The sequence below is a fragment of the Canis aureus genome, chromosome 10 (assembly GCF_053574225.1).
Source record: "Canis aureus isolate CA01 chromosome 10, VMU_Caureus_v.1.0, whole genome shotgun sequence".
NCBI lineage: Eukaryota > Metazoa > Chordata > Mammalia > Carnivora > Canidae > Canis > Canis aureus.
The window spans coordinates 27,204,127-27,230,102 of record NC_135620.1 but is presented as its reverse complement, the minus strand read 5'-3'; the positions used below and the strand labels follow the sequence as shown (position 1 = coordinate 27,230,102).

Sequence of the window (25,976 nt, the reverse complement as noted above, 5' to 3'; positions counted from 1 at the left end):
CAGGAGTTCTGCCTTCCTTTCCCTTGACTTTCATCACTAACTGCAAATAGGTTTTTTTTTTTTTTTTTTTTTTTTTAAGATTTTATTTATTTAGGGATGCCTGGATGGCTCGGTGGTTGAGCGTCTATCTACCTTTGGCTCAGGGCATGACCCTGGGATCCTGGGATCAAATTCTGCATCGGGCTCCTTGCAGGGACCTGCTTCTCCCTCTGCCTGTGTTTCTGTGTCTCTCGTGAATAAATAATAAATGAATCTAAAAAAAAAAAGATTTTATTTATTTATTTGAGAGAAGAGAAAGCACAAGCAGGGGGAGGGGCAGTGGGAGAGGGAGAAGCAAACTCTCTCCCCCCTGAACAGGGAGCAGACCAAATCAGGGCTCAGTGGGGTCATGACCTGAGCTGAAGGCAGACGCTTAACTGACTGAGCCACTCAGGCGCCCCTGCAAACAGTTTTTGAAGCATACATCAAACAATCTTTTGTTCTTGATTCTGTCAAATAATGGGGTTTTGATAGCAGGAAGACGGGTTTACTGAGAGCTTTATTCCTTATAGGATTTAAGTCTAATAGAATGTTTGTCTGGTGATATTTGGTTTAAAAAAAAATTGGAGAGCTCTTGGCCCTGCTTTTGCATCAAAAATCTACCCAAACTTCCTGGGAAGGAGGAAGGCAGGATCAAATTCTAGGTTGCAAATAAGGAAACCGAGACAGGAAGAATGAAGTAATTGTGGATGAGGTGGGAGTAATAGGTGAGTGCTTATCTCTGACAGTCCGGCTAGTCTGTGTGTATAAACTCACACACTTAAGAACTAGACAATAGGGATGCCTGGGTGGCTCAGGGGTTGAGCAGCTGCCTTCGGCCCAGGGCGTGATCCTGGAGTTCAGGGATTGAGTCCCATGTTGGGCTCCTTGCATGGAGCCTGCTTCTCTCTCTGCCTGTGTCTCTGCCTCTCTCTCTGTGTCTCTCATGAATAAATAAATAAAATCTTAAAAAAAAAAAAAAAAAGCTAGACAGCAGGTGCCTGGGTGGCTTAGTCTGTGAAGTGTCCGAATCTTGATTTTTGGCTTAGGATATGGTCTCGGGATTGTGGGATTGAGCCTCATGTTGGGCTCAGTGCAGAGTCTGCTGAAAATTCTCTCCTCACCTCCCACCACTCTCTTTCCTCTTTCTCTCAAATTAAAAAAAAAAAATCTTTGGGATGCCTGGGTGGCTCAGTGGTTGGGTGTCTGCCTTTGGCTCAGGGCGTGATCCCATAGTCCCGGGATCAAGTCCCACATCGGGCTTCCTGCATGGAGCCTGCTTCTCCCTCTGCCTATGTCTCTGCCTCTCTCTGTGTGTGTATCTTATGAATTAATAAATAAAATCTTTAAAAAAATCAAACTAAAAAAATCTTAAAAAAAAAAAAGAATTAGACAACAAATAGGGTGCCTGACTGGCTCAGTTGGGGGAATGTGTGACTCTTGATCTCAGCACTGTTTGAGCCCCATGTTGGGTGTATAGGTTACTTAAAATCTTTAAAGAAAGAAAGAAAAAAACAACAACAAAAAAGCAAGACAACACACCCAATATAGCTGGTCTCCTTAAAGAAGTTTTTCATGGCTCACTGATTGAGCATTTGTATACAGTAAAGGATTTATAATCACATGGGAGAGAATTGATATGTAGAAATTTATTTTTTTTAATTAAAAAATATTTTTTTAAAGATTATTTAATTTTACTTATTTGTTTTGGAGAAAAAAAGAGGGTGGGGACAGACAGAGGGAGAGGATATCTCAAGCAGGCTCTAAGCTGAGCATGGAGCCTGACCTGAGTCTCTGTCTCATGACCCTGAGATCATGACCTGAGCCGAAATCAAGAGTCAGTTAAGCAACTGACTGAGCCACCCAAGTGCCCCTAAAAGATTTTATTTTTAGGTAATCTCTACACCTAGCATGGGGCTCAAACTTGCAACCCACGATCAAGAGTTGCATGCTCTGCTGACTGAGCCAGTGAGGCCCCCCAGTAGGTAGAAACTTCTAAAAGAGAATTGCAGCAGGACATATTCATGTGGACTCTGAGACCTGAGGCTGACAGCATTCCAGAGGTTAATGGGCTAATCTAGCAGCTCTGTCAAGCACGTGATCAATCTGATTGGAAACATAATTTAGATGTCAGCATCAGTCCTCTGCCCTTCATGGTTGGGCTTCACCGAATGAGACTCTGGGAGTTGAAGGTAATGAAATTTTACTCCATCTTGCCATCTAATCCTGGGAAAGTGGCTCTTTTTTTGTGACCCAGTTTAACTGTCTTGAAACAGGAGAATTACCTTGAATTCAAAGAAGGATTTTGTGAGTGAAAGGCTCCCTCTAAGTATTTAAAAGGGTGGAGATGCCATTTACGATTTTGTTAATAGGGCAGCCCTGTTGGCGCAGCGGTTTAGCGCGCCGCCTGCAGCCCAGGGCGTGATCCTGGGGACCCGGGATCGAGTCCCACGTCAGGCTCTCTGCATGGAGCCTGCTTCTCCTTCTGCCTGCGTCTCTGCCTCTCTCTCTCTCTGTGTCTCTATGAATAAATAAATAAAATCTTAAAAAAAAAAAAGATTTTGATAATACTGTCTGAAGCATCCTGAAACCAACTCTTACCAGGGTCCCACTTGTAAAAGAAAGAAAGATCTCTCCTTCCTGGTCTAGCCCATCCCTCCAACCTGAAACCATGTTCTGGTCTTTTAGAGATCTGGATTTATCACAGAAAACAAAACAAAACAAAAAACATAGGAAAAATAAAAAGTAGATGGCTTCCAAGTTAAATTTGCAATAAATTGCAAATGTATTATGTGTTCAAAATACATTTAAAGTGCTTCATGACGTGTAACATGTTAACGTGATAACATGAGGGATTATTGCTCCTCAAAAGAACAGGAACTATGTTCTATTTGTCCCTGGACTTCTAGTGTCCAATCTAGTGTTTGGCACATAGGACTTTTTTATTTTTTATGCCACTCTGGAAAACTGTGTGGAGGTTCCTCAAAGAGTTAAAAATAGACATGCCCTATGACCCAGCAATTGCACTGTTGGGGATTTACCCCAAAGATTCAGATGCAATGAAACGCCGGGACACCTGCACCCCGATGTTTCTAGCAGTAATGTCCGCAATAGCCAAACTGTGGAAGGAGTCCATCGAAAGATGAATGGATAAAGAAGATGTGGTCTATGTATACAATGGAATATTACTCGGCCATTAGAAACGACAAATACCCACCATTTGCTTCAACGTGGATGGAATTGGAGGGTATGATGCTGAGTGAAGTAAGTCAATCGGAGAAGGACAAACATTATATGGTCTCATTCATTTGGGAAATATAAATAATAGTGAAAGGGAATATAAGGGAAGGGAGAAGAAATGTGTGGGAAATATCAGAAAGGGAGACAGAACATGAAGACTCCTAACTCTGGGAAACGAACTAGGGGTGGTGGAAGGGGAGGAGGGTGGGGGGTGGGGATGAATGCGTGACGGGCACTGAGGGGGGCACTTGACGGGACGAGCACTGGGTGTTATTCTGTATGTTGGTAAATTGAACACCAATGAAAAATTAATTTATTAAAAAAAAAGTAAAAAAAAATAAAGACGATTTCGTCAAGAAAAAAATAAAATTTTTTATGATTGGAAAAATTAAATTTTTTGAAGGTAGAAAATATTTTATTTATTATTTTTAACAACTATTTATTTATTTATTTATGATAGACATAGAGAGAGAGAGGCAGAGACACAGGAGGAGAGAGAAGCAGGCTCCATGCCAGGAGCCTGACACAGGACTCGATTCTGGGACTCCAGGATCGTTCCCTGGGCCAAAGGCAGGCACTAAACCGCTGCGCCACCCAGGGATCCCCAGAAAATTTTTTTTTTAATTTTTATTTATTTATGATAGTCACACACACACAGAGAGAGGCAGAGTCACAGGCAGAGGGAGAAGCAGGCTCCATGCACCGGGAGCCCGACATGGGATTCAATCCCGGGTCTCCAGGATCGCGCCCTGGGCCAAAGGCAGGCGCTAAACCGCTGCGCCACCCAGGGATCCCCCCAGAAAATATTTTAATGCACCTCCATGAACTGGCTTCAAACTGTTGTCAAGTCATTATATAGGCATTTAATCAATGCTTTTGGAAGGAAGAGAGTTTAGCAGTTTCTTAGAAATAATTTACCCCATCCTGCTTTATATATATATATATATATATATATATATATATAATGGGGCCCAAACCCATGATCAAGATTTGAGCTGAGATCAAAAGCAGACACTTAACTGATTGAGCTATCCAGTCACCCCTCCTGTATTTCTCATTGGGTTAATCACTTTGAGGAAAAAAAAGGAGTGGAATTCTTGGAATTCTGGATTATTAAATAAAGAACTGTAAAATGAACGTTTCAACTTTATAGAAAGAAGAAACTCAAACTATTTGCTACTCATGTCTGTGATTAATAGTTCATTCAGATTCAGAGTTTTTGTGTGTGTGTGTGTGTGTTTTTTAAAGATTTGCTTATTTATGTGAGACAGAGAGTGTGAGCATGCAGAGGGGTGGGAGGGGCAGACGGAGAGGGAGAGAAGCTTTAACAGACTGCACTGAGTGTGGAGCCCAACCCGAGGCTCAATCTCATGACTCTGAGATCAGGGCCTGAGCCACAATCAAGAGTTGGACGCTTAACCCACTGCACCTCGCCCCCATTTTTTTTTAAGACTCTAAAGCTGAAGGGGCGCCTAGGTGGCACAGTTGGTTGAGTGTTGGACTCTTGGCTTTGGCTTAGGTCGTGATCTCAGGGTGGAGGGATCAAGCCCCATGCCAGGCTCCACATTCGCCATGGAGTCTGCTTGGGATTCTCTCTGTCTATCCCTCCCAATACTTTCTCTCTCTCAAATAAATGAATAAAATCTGAAAAAAAAAAACTGTAATTTGGCAGGTGGGTGTTGGGAAGTAACTGGGAGACCATTTTACACCCTAAGGCTGACTTGAAGGGCCATCAGTCCTCTTCTTGGACTATGTGATATGGATGGAATGGGGCCAAAGTCTCTGTTTCTTGGTTTCTGTTTTATTTATCTTTGACCTTTGTAGTTTGTGTTAGTTCTTTATTTCTAAGAACACAGGTAATAGGCTGGCCGATCTGAAATATTTGCCTGAATCGCCTCTGGGAAATGTTGTTTTCTGGGAAGACCAGCGTAGTGAAAAGCCCACCAGTGGTCTACATTGAGATAGGCATCTAGCTACGAGGCTATGAATGTTTGGGTGAGTCAATTCCCTTTCGGTTTCCACATTTGGGCAAAATGAGGCTTTTTTTTTTTTTTTTTTTTTTAAAGTAGGCTCCCCACCTAACATGGGGCTTGGACTCAACTCTGAGATCAACAGTTGCATGCTCTATTGACTGAACCAGCCAGGTGCCCCTAAAATGAGGCTTTTTGATAAAGTGACATAGGAGAGAAGGGGCAGCCTCAAGAGTAAAAAAGACTAGGGTATGAATCTCATTTCTGTATGCTTCTTGTATTTCCCATCCACAGCATGGGTTGTTTTAAGACAAACTTTATTTTCAAGCATCTAGCATGGTGTCTGGAACACAGCCAAGTGCTTGAAATATAGTAGCTACGCTTATGATCAAAATGAGGAAGTTGCAAGCAGAAAAATCGGCCATGGAGTTGGATAGGTAATTCACTGAATAAGAAATACAGCAGGCAAGGAAGCATATATATGACTCTTTGTAATTAGGGAAATGCAAGTCAAATAATGTGCTCATCTAATTGACCAAAAATAAAAATACACATTATATCCATTGTTGGTGAAAGTTTAAGCAAATAGGCATCTCCTAGAAAGCCTCTTCTGAGGGAGGTTTGGTAGTATCTACCAAGTTTAAATGTGTTACTCTTCAAATCAGCAATTTTGTTTCTAGGAATCTGTTATACACAAGTATATACATGAGTATACAAACATTTATTCCACTGCTTTGTTTTCTCCTTTGTAAAGAATTTTATTGTGTGGCTTATGTAGGTTTCTTCATTCGACCTTTTTTTTGGTACAAGAATTTTTTTCACTATGGTTTTTAATGGAGAAAACTGGAAACAACCTATATTTTACTAATATGGATGAATTTCTATGGAAAATTATGTGTAAAAAGCATATTATAGAATATTACAGTATGATCCCATTTATGTCAAGAAAAGCAATTGTGTGAGTGTGTGCATTATATAAATGTATGGAAAGGAGTCTGGGAGAATATACTTCATAAAATTTACTTGTGGGGAGGAAAGTAAATGAGCAGGTAGAGAATTTTGCTTTTCATTCTTTCTTCCTTTTTTTTTTTTGTAAAGATCTTATTTATTCATGAGAGACAGAGACACAGGCAGAGAGAGAAGCAGGCTCCCCATGGGGAGCCTGATGTGGGACTCGATTCCAGGACCCTGGGATCACGCCCTGAGCCGAAGGCAGATGCTCAGCCACTGAGCCCCCCGAGGTGTCCCATTTATTCTTTATTCTAAATTTTTTGAAATTTTCTCAGTCACTATGTATTATTTTTCCATTTGAAAAAAACACAATTTTTAAAAAAGCGTGGCAGTGTGAATTAGACCATCTTTCAGCTACTGTGTAAGTTGAGTACTTCTCTAGATCCAACATCACAGTTGAGTAGAGCCATGCACTTCTTAGGTCTGGAAGGGTGCAGAAGCTTGTATTTGAGTAGCAAAACTTGGTTTGAGGTTTGGATTGATGGACTAGTGAACCCAAGTGACCCCTTCTGAAGATAGCATGTCTGCATGGGAATAAAGGAGAGGTGTTTCAGTAGCCTTCTGTCCTTTTCCCAGGTGCCCTTTTAAAAAGGAAAAGCAGAGAAAAGGAAAAAAGAAAAGAAAAGAGAAGGTCCTGGGTTTCTTTGGAAGAGTCAAGGCAATCTCGGAGTTGTAGTATCTCAGGATCCAAGACTCCTAGGCTGGGATAGAACCTTCTAAGTTCATCTGTCTGCTTATTCTCAGGTCAGCATGTCAGATTTTATCAGACATACCAGATCTCTAATAATGAAATTTTTCTTAGGTCTCAGGAAGCATTCTTGGATTATAGGTGCCCACTAACTTCTTTGTGATTTGCACATTCAGCTCCTACCACTGTGTACAATATCTGGGTGAGAACACAGACAAAAATCTCTTATTTAAGATAGGGATAAGGGCTGAAAGAAGGGGAATCCTGTTTTCCTGCTCATGGATGACTTGCCCCTACTCTGAAAAGAGCTTATGTGGAGTTAGGAAAAGTATTACCCTAGGGACATGAGGCTGGCTTGGTCAGTAGAGCATATAACTCTCGATCTTGAGGTGGTGAGTTCAAGCCCCATGTTAGGTATAGAGATTACTTTTAAAAAGTAATGATAATAAAAAGAAAATATATCTGAGAAATAATGATAATAGAAAATATATCTGAACAATTGAAAAAATATATATTAAAAGAAAGGGTCACTCCAGTATTCTTCAGAACCCCCTGATTCTTAGATTGTACAAAGAGCAAGAATGGTGCCCAAGTACTGGTAAAGCTCTGCATGGGATGGAATGGTATACATTTTATCACATAGCTGAATATTTTAACACTTTAAAAACTGTGATCAGTACGAATGGAAGAGTATATAGTATATACATGTATATAGAGTTTGAAGGTTAATTATGAAAAACAAACCCTCTACCCAGCTTGAATAGTAAAATATTATAGAAACTCTGAAGTTCCCTGGTGGGGCTGCCAGCACTGTGGTGAGAGTTGGACCTTCATAAAGGTCCTAGCCAAGGGGAGGGAGATCTCCTGGAGAATGGGGTCTTTTCCTTGCGTACAAAGGCTCCCGGGGCAGACTGTGGGCCCTCTGGGCTCTTGTTTTTTAATTCATTTGCTCAAGAACAACCCTTTTCCTAGTTCCCATAGAGATGACTTACAGGCTAGTGTGGCCCTGTTCTTGGGGAGGGTGTCCCTCTTATATGCTCCATACCCTCCACTAGAAGTAACAATTATATTGGATTTTGAATGAATTATTCTCTCATTTTTTGTTAGCGTTGTTAAAAAGAAAAAACAGGCCCATGGAGTCACCTGTGTATAGCCCCACCAAGACTTAATACTTAGCTCACATAATTGCAGTTTCAGCCTCTCTCGGGAGTGGAATTTTAAAAGTCAATCTGGAATTTCCTGGTCAGCACTAATGAGGTAATCTGTCTGATAAAACCTCAGCCTTTTCCTAAGGGAAGGTAATTTTGCCTGAAATAATCCAGTCTTTTAACTTCCTAGTCCCATCTTGCTTCTGCCTATAAAAATCTTCCATTTCAAACTCAGCGCTCCCCTCCCTCTCTTTGCTAGATGGGATGCTACTCAATTCATGAATTGTTCAGTGAAGCCAATTTTGTTTCTTAACAGCATTTTACAGTATCTCTATATATCTCTACATCTCTCTTTTTTTTCCTCCTCAAAATGCCACTTGCCTTTATATTTATTTTTTACTGCTGCTCTAACAAACTGCCACAAACTTAGTGGCTTAAAAAATACAAATTCATACGTGGGGGCAGAAGATATCTACAAAATCTCTTCCTTCTGCTCAATTTTGCTGTGAACCTAAAACTGCTCTAATGTCCATGTTTTTTGTTTTTTGTTTTTTAAAAAGGCATTAGGTACTAGCATTAAGGGAAACTGGGAGCTCTCTGTGTGATCTTTGCAACTTTTTTTCTGTTTAAAGATTTTATTTATTTATTCATGAGAGACACACACACAGAGCGAGGCAGAGACAGAGGCAGAGGGAGAGGCAGGCTCCATGCAGGGAGCCTGATGTGGTACTCCATCCTGGGTCTCCAGGATCACACCCTGGGCTGAAGGCAGCGCTAAACCGCTGAGCCCTCCGGGCTGCCCCTTTGCAACTTTTTTTAAGAAAAAAACTTGTTTCTAAATAATCTTGTATACTCAACATCAGGCTTGAACTCACAACCCAAGATTGAGTCTCATGCTCCACCAACTGAGCAAGCTAGGCTCCCTTCTTTGCAACTTTTCTGTAAGCCTGAAATTATTCCAAGATATAAAGTTATTTTTCTTTAAAAAAACAACAACAACCATGACTTCGGTACCTTATGGTTCTGTAGGTCAGAAGTCTCATTTGGATCTTACTAGGCTAAAATCAGGGCTCTCAGATCTCTAGGGAGAATCTGTTTCCTTGCTTTTCTTGGCTTTTAGAAGCTGTCCATATACCTTGGCTCATGGCACTGGCACCCCCTTCCTTTTTCAAGACAGCAATGCACATCTAATCACTCCAAAACAAAGATAACTCCCCCTTTCAGATAACAATTGCAAGTAGAGGGTCCCCAGGTTTCCCCCCACTCCTGTCTGACTTGGCTGCAAATCAGGGGTGTTCCCACTACCCTCTCCTCAGGTTCAATAATTCCCTATAATGGCTCACAGAACCCATGGAAACACTTAACTCTCTATTACTGGTTTTTGTAAAGGATATTATAATAGATACAAATGATTAGCCAGATAGAGGTACTTAGGGCAAGGTACAGAAGGATCCTAAGTTCAAAAAACTGAGGAATTTGGGCTATACTACTGTCACAGCTCATGGATGCATTCACCTACTCAGAAGCTCATCAAATCTTGTTCCAGTTTTTATAGAGCTTATAATCTCTAGCTTCTCTCCTTCCCAGGAGGTCAGATGTGGGGCTGCCAAGTTCTAACCCTCTAATCATTTGGTCTTTCTGGCATCGGCCTCATATGGGCCTATTTAGGGGCCCCACTCTAATTCAACTTAGCATAAGCTCAGGTGTGATGGAAAAAGGGACTTGTGAATAATGAAATACACTCCTTTTACCCCTATTACTGAGGAAATGACAAGGGTTTTAGGAGCTCTGTGCCAAGAACTAGGGAAAAGAACAAATATTTATTTATTATATTACAGTGTCACACATATTTTATTTATATTCCATATCTGGTAACTAAAATCCTTGCAGTCATTGCTGGTATTATTATGAAATGCATGATTTCCTTGTTATTTTAGTAATATTTTATTATCAGTCATATTTCTTGGAACCTTACCTGTGGGATCTCCACAGAGGATTTTTACTTTTGCTTATGCGAGGTGCCTGGGGCACTAAAGTGATCAGCTTTTGAATTTTCATCTCAGTGTTTTCTGGTTCACACAGGTTGTATGAAATTTTGCTCCCCTCAATGTGCTCATAAAACTTGTTTAGGAAATCTCAGAGGAGAGTTTTCTTTTTCTTTACTCCATCCTCAATTAAGGCAGAGACCATCAAGTTTCCCTACCCTTTCCTTTGGTAGGTCAGATTTTTTTCATGTTCTCCTGTTGAGGGGGAAGTCTCCAATGTGAAATATGGGGAAGATGCCTGAAGCCCAGAGAAGACAGATGTTTTATCTAACCTAAATGAGGTCACAACGGATGCCCAGATAAAGTCATACTTAGGATATTTAAACTGGACTTAGGCTTATTGACATAATTACACTGTGTTCCCCACAAGGCAGGGATCGTGTCTAATGTGTTCACTGCTATTTCTCCAGCACTTGGCACAGTACATACTAGGTGCTCAATAAATATTTTTATTATTTATTTATTTATTTAGTAAACTTTTTTTTAAGATTTTATTTTATTTTTATTTTTTATATATATATTTTAATTTTTATTTATTTATGATAGTCACAGAGAGAGAGAGAGAGAGAGAGGCAGAGACACAGGCAGAGGGAGAAGCAGGCTCCATGCAGGGAGCCCGACGTGGGACTCGATCCCGAGTCCCCAGGATCACGCCCTGAGCTGCAGGCGGCGCTAAACCGCTGAGCCACCGAGGCTGCCCTCAATAAATTTTTTTTAAATTTTTTTTTTATTTATGATAGTCACAGAGAGAGAGAGAGAGAGAGAGAGAAAGAGAGAGAGAGAGAGAGGCAGAGACACAGGCAGAGAGAGAAGCAGGCTCCATGCACCGGGAGCCCGACGTGGGATTCGATCCCGGGTCTCCAGGATCGCGCCCTGGGCCAAAGGCAGGCGCCAAACCGCTGCGCCACCCAGGGATCCCCCTCAATAAATATTTTTAAATGTATCAATGAGTAAGAAGCATCCAAGTAGTCCAGGTGAAGGAAAACAATACACATAAAGCAAATGAAGAAACCAATAGCAAAACCTTGTTAAAAGACAACAAATTTGGTTACGCTATGGGCCATTTCTTTTTCCAGCAAGTGTTTTGTTTTTGGTAAGACACTCATTCAGGATACAGGCAGTGCCGTTCTCTAAAAGGGTGATAGGACACATGCATAATAACTGTGATACTTCTGTCCAATGTACAGTTTGGTTTCTGTCACTGTGAAAGGCTGAAAGGAGAGTGTGAGCCTTCATACTTCAGAGTCTTTCTGCTGAGGAGCTTGGGAACTGGAAAAACACTAGATGCTTCTGTAAATCATTATATCCTGTCTTTAGTGGAAAAGAGCAGTCAGGTGTAAATATTTGGCAAAAATGTGGTTGCATTTAGATTGTAATCTGCAAATATTTGGGCTGTTAGTTTGCCAGAGAAGGTGTGGCCCTAATGAGTTTGAGGAGTCTGGCTGGTCAAATGGTAGGAAGATCCAAAAGCCTAAGGCCTTTGGAAGAGGAAGGGTATGCAGAATGGCAAGATCTTCCTACCTGGATTTCTGGATTTCTTTGTCCTACCTGGGTTTTGTGAAGGTCATAATCTCATCGAATCTCTGAGCACTTTTTAAATTTCCCCCACATGGATATAGGGAGAGGGGAGAAGAGAAAGGGATATCTTTTTTTTTTTTTTTTTAAGTAAACCCTACCTCCAATGTGGGGCTTGAACCCATAACTCTGAGATCAAGAGTTTACATGCTCTACCAAATAAGCCAGCCATGCACCATCCCCCGCTTTAATTTTATTTATTTTATTTATTTATTTATTTATTTATTTATTTATTTATTCATAGGGACACAGCTAGAGAGAGAGGCAGAGACACAGGCAGAGGGAGAAGCAGGCTCCATGCAGAGAGCCCGACGTGGGACTCGATCCCAGGTCTCTAGGATCACGCCCTGGGCTGCAGGCGGCGCCAAACCGCTGCGCCACCGGGGCTGCCCTATTTTATTTATTTTTAAAAGATCTTATTTATTTGACACAGAGAGAGAGAGAGAGAGAGAGAGAGAGAGAGAGAGAGAGCGCCCGAGAGTGTAAGCAGGAGCAGGGGGAGCAGCAGGCAGAAGCAGGCTCCCTGTTGATTCTATGACCCTGGGATCATGACTTGAGCCAAAGGCAGATGCTTAACTGACTGAGCCACCCAGGCGCCCCCAACCTTCCTTTTTTAAAGCAGAAAAGTTCTGACTGGAAAAAAAATACCTACTTGACTACAGGAATTTAATCAAGAGACCAGAACACTAAAAAAAAAAAAAAAAAAAAAAAAAAAAAAGAGAGAGAGAGAGAGACCAAAACACTTAGGTCTTTTTTCTTTCTTTCTTTTTCTTTTTCTTTTTTTTTAAAGATTTTATTGAGAGAGGAGAGAGCAGGGGGGGGGGAGCAGGCAAAAGGAGAAGGAGAAGCAGACTCCCCATGAGGAGGGAGCCTAATGGGGTCTTGATCCTAGGACCCTGGGATCATGACCTGAGCTGAAGGCAGATGCTTAACCAACTGAGCCACCCAGGCGCCTCCCCACCCCCCAGTCATACAGTGAATTCTGAGTGATCAGGCCAAAAATGTGGACTTGGCAAAGATGAGAGTTACTGTTAATTGTTCTAGCTCCCCAAACTGGATGGTACCAGAAGCTGTGTGAGTGAATATGGAAGCTGAAATAAACATTATGTTAGCTTTGGTTCTATTCCAGAAATGTTCTATTCCAGAGATATGTAAGATGAAGCTTTTTCAGGGCAGAGATCATGATTATATCCCCTAATACAGTGCTGGACCCCTAATAGTTGCTCAAGAAATATGTGTTGAATAAATAAATGGCTCAAAGGTTACTTTAGGTTGCTAAGATCAGAACAGTATTTGCCATTATTTTGGATGTTGGCGTGGGATTTGTACACCCTGGAACAGTTTCTTCTCTTTGCAGCTAGTAATATTTTTTTTGTTTATGAAGAACATGCATTCTTGCACAGTGGCACAGACAGATTCCATTGCATTCCTCAGGAGAGCCAGCAATACCACTGTCTAATGGTGAGTTCCTTCTTTATGAGAAAATTTTAATTTTGTGGAGTTTTTAGTCCTTTCTTTTTTCCCAATATACACGAATACTTCAGGAAAGAGACAATTGGCAGAGTTTGATTGAAATTTGATAACATTTTACTGCTTTGTGGGAATCCACATAATTATAGCATTGTGTCCTGTGCCATAGTTTCTCCTGCACATAAAACTGTGTATGTTTCCCATTCTTATCTCTATGCATGTCTTCTTCTATAAGTGGGCAGTGTAAATATGCATCCTAAGTAGGGAGGCGGTATGCTCATATGGATTAGAATTCACAAGGTTCAGGGTTATCTTAAAAATAACACCAAGAGTTTGGGGGTTCTTAGTGGTTGTTGGTTTTCACTTAAAAATAAATTTACAAGTATTTAGCAACTTCTGCCAAGAAAGGCTTCCACATGGGGCTCATTGCTAGCAATAAAAACCCAGATGGTGGCAAAACATGTCCAGAGACTTCTTCAGGTCTCTGAAAGTGGCACAGGAGGGAGGAGTGAAAAGAATTGTACACAGCTTATAAAACGCTTTTATGCATACCAGTTCATTTCAGTATCCTCTTTCCTATCTTACCAATGGGGACTCTAAGGTGCATTTAGGTTAAGTACCTGGATCAGAGTCACATGGCTACTAAGTGAAAGGGCTAGAACTCAGATACAGGTTTTCTTATTACAAGTTCCATGTTCTCATTCCAGGTCCGACATTTGTGGGTGTTGAATGTTTTACTTTTTAAGTGATAGGATCAGTGGGGATGGATTATGCCTCTTTGGCTCTTGCTGGCTAGCATGGCTCCAGTTTCTTGTGAACACTGTATTAAAAAAGATAATAGCAGCCTTGAGTGAACAAAAGTTCATCTCTATGCTAGTCCTCAAATAGCCTTGGCTAGATAGGGGATCAGTAAGGGTGAGGAGGACACCTAAATAATCAAAGTTTCCTTACTGGAGGCACAAGAGCAGGACTCCATGTCCTGCTACATCTACAAGAGCTGAATTCAAAGTATTCCTTGGGTGAGGTGGGGGGCGGGGTCCATTTGCATCCTCCAGGAATAGTAAGGGTGTCCATGGTAGAGTGTCTAGAGACAGCTGCTCCCTAAGTTCAGTCTCATCCCGGTGACACTGGTGACCCCGGGGAAGCAGACAGGTTGAAGTCCCCCCCACTCCACCAAAACCCATCCCATCCCCCCAGCCAGCAGCTAGAATGTGTTCTGGGCATTGCAGCAACTAGATATTTCTTCTATAGTATTTGACTCCTGACTCTACTTCTGAGGGGCTGAAAGCCTCTGCTCAGAGAAGCTGGGTAAGGTATTTATTTTCCTAGACTATAAAAATCATCTTGCAGAGAAATACCTAAAAAAATTTCACCTGAAATAATAATTTTGTTGGCACGCCTCACTTCCAGAGGTAGTCCTGGCAACACACCAGTCACTTCTCATCCTGGCCATACAGCTATGTGAAATGCTGTTGTTGACATTAATGATATATTAAAATGTAACCTCTGCATCCATAGGTGAAACACTTGGAGGCAAAAGGAAGAAAAAAGTGATGTAATTTTGAGGTGTTTTCTTACTTACAGTGATTGCCAAGTGTAGAAATACTATCTGTCACAAGATGTTACATTTTCAGCCAGATAGTTCTTTGTTGTGGAGAGGGCTGTCCTCTATATCATAGGATGTTTAGCAGTGTCCTGGACCTCTGCCTGCTAGAGCCCAATAGCACCTCCCCCGCTAGATGCCATCAGCACCAATAGCTCATAGAAGTGTCTCTAGACATGGCTATAAAAATTGTCCATGGTTAAGAACTACTGTTTTTAATGAAACACCAGGATATTACAAAAAATATCCAACAACTGCCCCTTCCCTCCAAAATACTCATTACAGTGAGTTCTGAGATGGACTCCCCCTAGAAATTTAGACAGAATCACGTAGATAACTCTAAATGCTTAGAGCAAGTTGTAAAAAGTCAAGTGAGAATATTATTTCATTGGAGACTGTTGCTGCAATGCCATGAATTCTTACTACACACCTGCCTTAGTTTTACCTCAAGCTGAGGGAGGGAACCTTCAATGGAACTACTCAGAGTACTCTTGTGGTGAGAGAGGCACAGTGGACCTCTGTCTGATTCCTGCCTGGAAAATACAGAGGACAAGAGAAGGGCTGGCAACTGTTTTGGCAAAAGAGCAGAGGAATGCTGAAACCACACTGGGCTTGACCTGTGCTCCCCAGTCTGTTTGGGCCAGAAGTGCATGAGAGATTCACGCAGACCAGGTGTGGACCATACAGTGCTACCTCGAGCATAAACAGCACCATGAGAAAGAAGTTCTCCTTCATCCAGACACTTCACACTTTCCATTTATTGGAAAATACGTTTACTTTGGACAAAATACTTTACTGCCACCTGCTGGAAAACTGTCAAAATGAAGATACAAATCTACAACAAGGATGCTGTGAATGGCACTCCCTCGGGTGTGGAGACCCAAGCACAACTAGAAGGCGTGGCCCCCAGGGCCACTTGCAAATGGACTGATCAGTGTCAAGAGTGACCTTAGCTCCTAACCGACAAGGTCCTTACAGAGAAAAACAAGTTTCAACAGATAAGAAGTTGGAGGTAGACCTCCAGATTCCAAGGGACTGAAAGAGGGAGTAAAAGAACTGCCAGAACAGACACTTTTGTGCAAATCAAGAGAACTATGGGTAGGAAACCACCAGAGAATGGGGATGGGGTTGGTTTCTGGAGTAACCATACAAATATTCATGGGTGGCTTTAAACATCTGCTCAAGTGTGAAACCATCACGTGAAAGTAAAGAATCCTGATTTACCTCTGTCTCCCTCCCTTTGCCTCTGGGTGGGAAGCTGGGAGAGCACTAGAATGACCAGGCCTGGTGCCCCTCTAGGGAGAGCAGTGCGGGAGCTAGCCTCAGGTGAAGAGGCAAAAGGGTCACTCTTTGTGACTCAAGTACCATAAGACTTTATTTATTTATTTATTTATTTATTTATTTATTTATTTATTTATTTATTTTTAAGTAAGCTCTATGCCCAGCATGGGGCTTAAACTCATGATCCCAAGATCAAGAGTCATATATTCCATTGACTGAGCCAGCCAGACGTCCCTCAGATACCCTAGGAATTTTCTGTTCCTGAGGGTGACCATGGAACTCATGAAACCTGCCTTAATCAAATATATAACAGATGTACTACTGCTGCCCAGGTTTAAAAGGATGGTGAAAGATAAAAATGAAGGGTTTTTGTTTTTTAAAATGATACTCCTGAATCTTGCACGGATTCATATTGGTCACATATCATTCCGGTTACATATTATAAAGCAGGATCTAGAAAAGATATCTTCCAAGGACATGTTCTTGAGTTTTACAGGGGAAAATGGTCATTCAACTGATTCGTTTGTTTTTTGGGAGCCCTTACTTTGTGGGAGTAGGGCCATAAATGCAGAGCATTCTCTGTTCCCTGGGAGCTTAGTCTTAGGTTGCATACTCAGAGTAATGTATCTATTACAGTCAGTTATGTCAACAAGAGCCTGTGTTGCATAGGTAGGACAGGTACAGGAAGGTTTTCATGCTACGGATTTACTCTAAATTTCACTGGCTTATGATTAAGCTTTAGAAGCAATCATGCTGCCCCTGTTCTTCAAGTATGGAACCACAGGTAAAGCTTCCATTTAAGATGTTTAAAGAAAGATGCCTAGGCTGCATCTTGATTGGGCTGCTATGAAACTGGGCCTGTCTGGTCCTCAGTTTGGCAATATTCAGAAACTTATATTTCCCTTCACTTAAGCTTAATCAGGCTCTGAAAAATTAATATGGATAAAACAAATTTATTTTTGAATAAAACACCTTTATAATTCAACCCAGTGAACAGAAGCTGATTTTATAACCCTGATGTGAATTTATTAATTGAGAAAGAGTGTATAGCAAGTTTAACTAGTACTAGTCATGTGCCTTGGACAATTGCTTCTTAGTGGGTTTATTTACTTGAGACCCCTTAAGTGATGGGAAGACTACTTCATGGGTATGGCATCAGAGCCTGGGTCTTTGCATGTTCTTAAAGGATATTCAGAACTTAGGTTTGCTAGTATAGAGACTCAATAAGGCAGAGATCTTACTTGCTGAGGAGTACGAGAGGCTAGAACACAGTAAGTATTCAGTGAGTATTTGTTGAGTGAGGGATTGAAATTGAATTAGGTTTTTACCTGTCCTGATAACAGCTATTGGTCCTGGTCATTAGAATCAGTAGCCTCTCTTCTGGACAGAGTAGGGGCCCACACTACATTCTTACTCAGATTCTGCTGGTTCTAGGCTCTTGATGGACCCCACCCTTCTTTTATGACAGCATCCACTGGGCAGGTGACACTGAAGTTACAGGTGATTTTACTCTCTGATGAAATTTGGGAGCTACCCTGGCCTCTGTAACACATTTACAGATCATCTCACAGGGTGACTTTTTCTTTTCTTTTTTTTTTAAATCTCGTCCCAAGGTCTGTGAGGGTTCTTGTTTGGCATTTTCTTGGTTCTCGGTAGGTGACTCGCACCTCCGGGAGACAGGAGACAACCGAATTGTAGCCATTTATATTTTTACAGACACCCAGAGTTCTTTGTGCAGGTGTGGATCTACCAGGCATCAAGGAGTCCAAAAACAGGAATACCGTGTTCTACTTAGCGGAAGATCTCAAAGCCCTTAACACACTAAAGCAAAGAAGAGATTGGCTGAATATTCACACCTCTGTGAGCGCGTGGGAGCTGCAGGGTCGGTCTGGGTGGCTATGCAAGCTCACAGGGCGCCTGATTCCGCCTTCCAGCTCTGCTTTCAGACTCTGGTTCAGTATAGGAAACTCCCTGCGAGCATGTCGCCTATCGACGCGCATGTTCCCAGACGGTTTCCGCGCTAGAGGCCTGTATGTTCTCTCTGGAGTCAAGGTCTGGTCCTTCGGTGAAGAGGAAGGGTGGGGGCGGGGGCAGGGTCCCGATCTGACCCCCAACGCTGGGAAGTGGGCACGTGAGTCACCGCTTCGGCCTCCCTGGCGGTTTTCGGCATACCCCGTGCTCCTCACCTGGACAAGGGCACCCGGGTTTTCCTGGGCTTCTGCAGGAGGCCACGGCCGCCTCTGCAGAGACCAGGGGGCCTCGGTCTAACACATGGACACTGTGTCCCTCCTACGTCGCCTCCCGAGTTTTCTCTTCTTTCCAGCCTCCCCGGGCTGAGGACCCCCACACGCCTCCCTCAAGCGCGCGCCGGGCTTCTCGCAGCCTAGCGCAGGGGCCCAGGCTCGGGGCCGGAAAAGCAGACGTGGTTCTGACGCCCACAAACCCCCCGGCCGCGGCCAGGGCCTTCGGGGACCCCCACCAGCCCGCGCGCACGCCCCGCCCCCGCCCCCACCCGCGGCCCGCCCCGCCCCGCCCCCTCCCACGCACGTCACGTCCGGCCCGGCCTCCGCCCGCCCTCCGCCCTCCGCTCTCCTCCCGCTCGCCGTTAGGGAGGGTCTGCGCCTCAGCCGCTGCTTCAGTCGCCGCTCTTGCCCCTTCTTCCGCGTCTTCGCCGCCGCCACCGCCGGGGGCATCCGGGGGTCGCTTACCGGGCTGGCCCCGCGCCGCAGCCGTCGCTTCAGCGTCCCGCCAGTGGCCGCCACAGGAGGAGGCTCGCCGGCCGCGGAGCCACCTGGGGCCTCAGTTCTCTCTCTCGTGCCGTCGCCGCAGGTCCTGGAGAAGCGGCCGCGGCCGGGGAACGGGGCGTCGTGGTTCCAACGGTAGGTGAACGGGCGGGTACCCTTCTCTGCGCATGCGCGGGTCGCCCAGCGCCGCGGCTCCCCCCCCCCCCCGCCCTGCGCCCCCCAGCGCCTTGTCCCAGCCGCGCGATGCTCAAGGGCGTTGCACGTCGGGGTGCCGGGGTTAGCGGCAGTGCCCTGCGGTGGGCGAGCCCGTAGAGCGGGCCCCCTTCCTGCCTGAGCTTGAGGAGGTGAAGCAGTGCCTGCTTCAGCGGGGGTGGGGGGGGAGGGGGTGTGGCAATCTTCGATTTTTCAGCCGCTGCAATGCGCGTGAGCTGGTGTGCCTTCTTATCTCCTAGCTCCCCCAAAGTCCGAGGCACAGCAGCCCACGCGTTTTCTAGTCTCGCCTGAACACCAGACTGCGCCACCTCCCTGCCCACTTCCTTGATGCTGGTCGGTGAAGTTGATGCAAAAAAAAAAAAAAAAAAAAGTGTGGTTTAATCTAGGCTCAGCTGCGCCCCGTTTTAAGATCACGTGAGATGAGTGGTTGCTGACTTCCTTAAATTGCTAAGAGAATATAGCCAAAATTGGTATATTGGGGACTTGTCTAGAATGCACTCTGAATACGCAGCCCAGAGAGGGGTACAGCCTTAAGTTTCAGTTGGGGCGACTCTTTTCCGAAATAAGGTTATAGGAAATTGAATCGGTTGGCACACTTGAGAAGTGAGAAATTGGTAACCTTTGTCTGTGATCAATTAAAAATCACTGAATTTTAGGCAGTTGCAGAATTTCATTCGGTTCCTCATTATGCCATCTAATTGTCGAGAGAAGTACCTCAAGTTGGGCATTTACCTTCCTTTCAGGGAGCTGATAATCTAAAAATAACAGTCGGCACCAAGGTAATGCATACTATGGACGTTAAATAACTGGGATGCACTTTTAGAGGCAGACATTAAATGATAGTTTGAAGTAATGACTCTGAGTTAAATGTGAGGCTGTGTCTTCAGCTTTCCTTTTTGCAAGTGCAGTAGCCATACTTGTTGGCCTGGGTTTCTCACGGGTACTGTGTGTGCATTTACTAATTACTTGTTGAAATTGGATGGTCACTATTTGTATATCCATTGGGAGCTCCTTTATTAATCTATGCTGTTTTTAAAATTAGGGCAGTATTTTTTCCAGTTTGTGTCACCAGTTAGGGATTTTGACACAACCTAAGTCCTTAGAAAGATGTAGAAAGGCATATTAACAGTGTCAGAAGATTTTTCACCGAGTGAAGTAAATGTTACAGTATGTTTTTTTTATTAGACTGCCATTGTTTTAGGACAGAAAATGGCTGAAATTGAATGCATTGCGACTTGTCAGTTTTCCCTTACCAGTAAAATGACAGCTATTTTTATTTTCGTTTATGAATAACCACTCATTTTGTGCATGGCTTCTCCTTCATTGTACACTAACATTTGCTATTGGGGGATATAAAAATAGAAGTTACTGTAACTATGCTTGGAGAAAATTGTGGTAAATGATACTTAACAAAATTTACGATTTCAATCATTTTTAAATGTACAATTTACGGCATTAAGTACATTTACGGTGTTGTGCAACCATTACCATTATCTATTTACAGAACTTTTTTTTATCATCCCAGAGACTCAGTAGACAATAATTACTTATTGCCTCTTACTCTTAGCCCCATAACCTTTATTCTACCTTCTGTCTCTTTAAATTCTATTTTTGGTACCCTAAGTAGGTGGAATGTGTTTGTCCTTTTGTGTTTGGCTTATTTCATTTAACCATGTTAGATGACCATGGTCATCTATATTATAGCTTGTATCAGAATTTACTTCCTTTTTAAGGCTGAATTCCATTGTATCATATACCACGTTTTGTTTATTCATCTATTGATGGACATTTGGATTGTTTTTACCTGTTAAAAAAGAAAATTCAATTGAACAAATTTTAACAATCTTACTGGCTTTATTCAACTATTCATGAGCAGCATCCCATGTAGCAGATCTAAAGGAGCTCTGAGGAGCTGTACAAAATGGAAGGCTTATAGGCAGAAGGAGGCAGGATAAGGAAGTTACTAGCAAAGAGTGGGTTGTTTCGGGCAGGTCACCATACTTTGGACAGCCTGAGTCTCTCAGGCAGATTACTTCACTAGTGCTGACCAGGAAATTCCAGACTGACTGGTTAAGATTACATTCTTTGGGGAAGCAGCTAGGTAGATATAGAGTCTTGGTTTGGCGATGAAGGCTTAGTCTAGGTGACTCTATTTTGGGCCTGTTGTCTGTCTCTTTTTCTTAAAGTAGGCTCCATGCTTAATGTGAGGCTTGAACTCATACCCTGAAGATCAAGAGTCGCATGTTTACTGACAGAGCCAGCAAGGTGACCATGTTGTCTTCCTTTTTAATGCACGTTTTGACTTTTGTGAATAATGCTGCTATGAGTATTGATATACAAGTGTTTGTTTGAGTCCCTATTTTTGACTCTTTTGGGTATGTATCTAGCAGTGGAATTGCTGCATCATATGGTAATTCTATGTTTAACTTTTTGGGGAACATCCAAAATGTTTTCCAGGGCTGCTGTACCATTTTGCATTCCTATTAGCAAAGCACAAGGGTTCCATTTTCTCCACATCCTCTCCCAACAGTTGTTACTTTCTTCCTTTTTTTTGGTTGATTTATTTGTTTGGTAATAGCCATCTTAATGGAGTTGAGCTGGCTTTTATTTTCATTTCCTTAAGTCAGAAAGCTACTTTTCATATGTGTGTCTTTGGAGAAATGTCTATTCCTGTCCTTTGCTCATTTTTGAATTTTTTTGTTTCTTTGTTATTTTTAAAACAAGATTAATTAAAAATAGGTTCTTTTTTTTTTTTTTTAAAGATTTTATTTATTTATTCATGATAGTCACAGAGAGAGAGAGAGAGAGAGGCAGAGGGAGAAGCAGGCCCCATGCAGGGAGTCCAGCGTGGGATCCGATCCCGGGTCTCCAGGATCCCGCCCCGGGCCAAAGGCAGGCGCCAAACCGCTGCGCCACCCAGGGATCCCTAAAAATAGGTTCTTAAGGTTATTTTATACATGAATTAAATCTTTTATCTGAAAACTGTTCCAAAAGTGAATGAAATACTGAAATTTAAAAAACAGACCTAGAGGGGCACCTGTGTGGCTCAGTGGTTGAGCATCTACCTTTGGCTCAGGTGGTGATCCTGGGGTTCTGGGATCAAGTCCCACATTGGACTCCCTGCATGGAGCCTGCTTTTCCCTCTGCCTGTGTCTCTACCTGTCTCTCTCTCTCTCTCTCTCTCTCTCTCATGAATAAATAAATTAAAAAAAAACAGCTAGAAAATTTCTGTTTTATACGTTGGATAAACAACAAAGGGACTGATTATATCTGAAAAATATTTCCAATTATATTGTAAGTCACTCTTTATTTAGAACCCAAATAGATGTATATCAGTACTAAGAACTTATTTCCATCACTTCAATATTACAAAGGTACATCCATTAAATAAATGTCCTGTCTTCACCAGTGAGTAACATTAGTGCTCCTAAACTTAACTTTGTTTTTTGAGTGTTTTATTAATGTGGCTGGGAGCAAAGGAGGAGATTACTTGGTAGAGAAAAAGGAATTGTAGTATGCATACATGAATTTTTTTTTTTTTTTAAGATTTTATTTATTTATTCATGAGAGACCAGAGAGAGAGAGAGGCAGAGACACAGGCAGAGGGGAGAATCAGACTCCATGCAGGGAGTCCGATGCAGAACTTGATGTGGAATTGATGTGGAACTTGATCCTGGGTCTCCAGGATCACGCCCCAGGCTGAAGGCAGCGCTAAACCAGGCTGCCCTGCATACATGAACTTGACCTGAATGAGTCATGGTTCCCCAAGGGAGGCAGTAGGCTAATAGGTGAATAGTTTCAATTTGGGGCCTTAAGGGAGAGCTGACTTTGATTGGAAATGGAAATAAGGAAGGATAATTTGAAATAGAATAGTAATAAAGGCAATTTTGCCTATGAAATCACATGGTACACTGAACACATAGTAGTAGAGTAAGTCATTATCAGATTGATTTATTCATTCATCAGATATTTATCTCCTTCTAAATTCCAGAGTTAACAAGTAGTCACTTGGTAACAGTTATATAACTTTGTAAATTTACTAGACACTTTCAAATAGTACACTTGAAAAGAGTGAATTTTGTGGTATGTAAATTATACCTTAATGAAGCCTTTTTTTTTAAACCCACCAGCAGACTTCATGGAGCTTATACTGTTTTGGGAGAAATAGACATATAACATGAAAGGAGTATATAGTAAAACCTGTGGTGAATGATTTGGAGCTAAGGAATGATAAACCTTGAGAAAATTTAACAGGCAGAGATCATTAGATTGAATGGATTGGAGAAAGCCCCTCCAAGAATGGTACTTGAGTAAGAGCTGAAGATGAGTAGGGTGAAGTGGGGACAGTGTTTTAGGTAGATAAACCAGAATGCATGAAAGTCTTCAGTTGAGAAAAATGAGGTGCGTTGATAGGATAACTTAATGAAATTTATTGGATTTCTGTTAGAGGGAAATACTCTAATCTTTTCTGTCAGGTTATTACTTAGCTCTAGTGTGTATTTTCTTTTCCTTGTGTATATGATGCATGATAATTCATATCTCTTTGATTTTAAACAACTTTCAGAGGAATGTCAAGTTTATTATTGTCCTCTTTAGGGAATTTAAAAACAAAACATCGAGCTGTTTACTTATTCTTAAAACATTTATTTTTGTTTATCAAGCTGCTGTTCCGTACATTTGGAGAGAAAAAGTAAAAAAAAAAAAAAAATAAATAAATAAGAAAACTTAAGGGCGCCTGGGTGGCTCAGTTGGTTAAGTATCTGCCTTCCACTCAGGTAATGATCTCAGGGTCCTGGGAAGGAGCCTACTTCCAGCTCTCTGCTCAGCCAGGAGCCTGCTTCTCACTCTCCCCCTGTCTGCCACTCTCCCTGCTTATGTTCTCTCGTCCTCTTTCTGTCAAATAAAATCTTTAAAAAAGAAAATAGCAGAAACAACTTAAAATTTCTTTTATTGTTGAAGTATAGTTGACATTGTAATGTTAAATTAGTTTCAGGTGTATATTACAGTGACTCAACAGTTCAATACATTATTCAGTGCTCACCACAGTAAGTGTGATCACCATATGCCACAACATTATTACAGTATTTTTTTTTTATTTTATTTATTTATTTATTCATGACACACAGAGAGAGAGGCAGAGACACAGGTAGAGGGAGAAGCAAGCTCCATGCAGGGAGCCTGACATGGGACTCAATCCCAGGACCCCAGGATCACATCCTGGTCTGAAGGTGGTGCTAAATCGTTGAGCCACCGGGACTGCCCTTGATCTCAGGGTTGTGAGTTCAAGCCCCACATTGGGCTCCATACTGGGCCTGGAGCCTACTTAAAGAAAAGAAATTGGAAAGGCAAAAGAACTCAAATTTAGAATCAGATAAGATGAAAGAATTTTTATAGGAAAAGCAGACCATATTATGATTGATTGTAGAATCATTTTTGAAACTTATAATTTCAAAAGATAAACTTTTTTCTACTAAGGAATGTTGTAGTTTGAATAATGATTTTTTGGGTAGCAGGTACAAAATATTTAAGTGTTTTATAATTTTTTTTAAAGATTTTATTTATTTATTCATGAGAGACACATACAGAGAGAGAGAGAGAGAGAGAGGCAGAGAGACAGGCAGAGGGAGAAGCAGGTTCCATGCAAGGAGCCCGATGCGGGACTCCATCCTGGGTCTCCAGAATCACACCCCGGGCTGCAGGCAGCGCCAAACCGCTGCGCCACCTGGGCTGCCCAAGTGTTTTATAATTTACCTCCTGTGTGTCTTCAAACATCTCAGTGAAATTTTAAACAAAATTTTCAGTGATGATTGTAGTCATTGTTGCCTGAAAGAGAGCATCCACTTAAAAGATAGCAGTCTTAGAGTTCTAGTCACTAGTTCAGTGACTTTGAACTAGTTTTTTCAGCTTTCTGAGATTTTTTGTTTGTTTGTTTCTATTCTGAGAGAGGGAATGATGATCTATCCTGCTTATCTCACAGAAGATGGTTGTGAGGATTCATTTGGATAGTGAACTGGAAATGGAAGTACACCAGAAATGATAGCATCAGTTTAGATATTGGAGTTCTCCTTTTGTTTAGTGTTCACAACTGGGTAAACAAGGTGAAGTCATATATTTTGCTCTCAAGGTTCATAATCTAATGGGGACAACGCATACAGAAATAAGTATATTAAGTGTTTTTTTGTTCATATGCTAGCTTTTCTTTCTTTTTTTCCCCAGAGAAGTTTCTTCACAAGTTTGTGCAAAAGGAGAAATATCCTGATTTCAAGGGACCCAAAGAAAAAGTTGTGAAATACCGACAATGCCCCTTACATGAAAAAAATGAAGTGTTACAGTTTTGTATTTGTGTGCAGTAGGAAATGATAAACTAGTCTTCCTAAAACCTTGTTCATTAGTTTGCGGTAGGCACTGGTTGTGCATATTTCCAGTGGAAAAGAGGTGAAAGGTTACTAGGATAGAGGAGTTTGGGAGAATCAAAATTTGTAAAAATTGAGATTACATGCACACATTTAACTGTCTAGAGTATGTGTTTTCAGTATATATGCTTTCTCACATGTTTTTTTGTTACCTTTTATTTTATATATTTTTTAAAAGTTTTACTTGAGAGAGAGAGAGAATGAGCAGTGGGGAGAAGAAGGAGGGAGAAGCAGGCTCCTAGCTGAGCAGGGAGCCCCATGTAGGGCTCCATCCTAGAACCCTGGGATCATGACCTGAGCTGAAGACAGGTACTTAGCTGATTGAACCACCCAGGTATGCCTTATTGCCACCTTTTAAATTGTAGTGCTATTTATTTATTTATTTATTTATTTTATTTTATTATTTTATTATTTTATTTTATTTTATTTTATTTTATTTTATTTTATTTTATTTTATTTTATTTTATTTATGAGACACACACAGAGAGAGAGGCAGAGACACAGGCAGAGGGAGAAGCAGGCTCCATGCAGGGTGCCTGATGTGGGACTCGATCCCG

General features: G+C 42.0%; 2 protein-coding genes across 19 annotated transcripts in view; one reads left to right on the top strand and one right to left on the bottom strand.

The window, feature by feature from the left end:
• Nucleotides 1–18,943, bottom strand: part of WNT8A (Wnt family member 8A) — a 48,560-nt gene extending 29,617 nt beyond the window's left edge. For 2 of the 3 annotated variants that reach the window (XM_077911809.1, XM_077911807.1), the window contains exon 1: nt 17,378–18,537. Coding sequence is in view for 1 of the 3 variants with exons in the window: in XM_077911807.1 (XP_077767933.1) it covers nt 17,378–17,409 (32 nt within the window). In the remaining 2 variants the exon portion in view is untranslated. Of the gene's footprint in view, nt 1–17,377; nt 18,538–18,757 lie in introns of those variants that run through there. The other variant, XM_077911810.1, reaches the window with a different exon arrangement.
• Nucleotides 13,097–25,976, top strand: part of FAM13B (family with sequence similarity 13 member B) — an 86,525-nt gene continuing 73,645 nt past the window's right edge. For 6 of the 16 annotated variants that reach the window (XM_077911791.1, XM_077911788.1, XM_077911790.1 and 3 more), the window contains exon 1: nt 18,621–18,928. The gene's annotated coding sequence lies outside the window, so the exon portion shown is untranslated. Of the gene's footprint in view, nt 13,157–16,756; nt 16,834–17,527; nt 17,622–18,618; nt 18,929–19,318; nt 19,340–25,976 lie in introns of those variants that run through there. The other 10 variants (XM_077911787.1, XM_077911774.1, XM_077911781.1 and 7 more) reach the window with 7 other exon arrangements.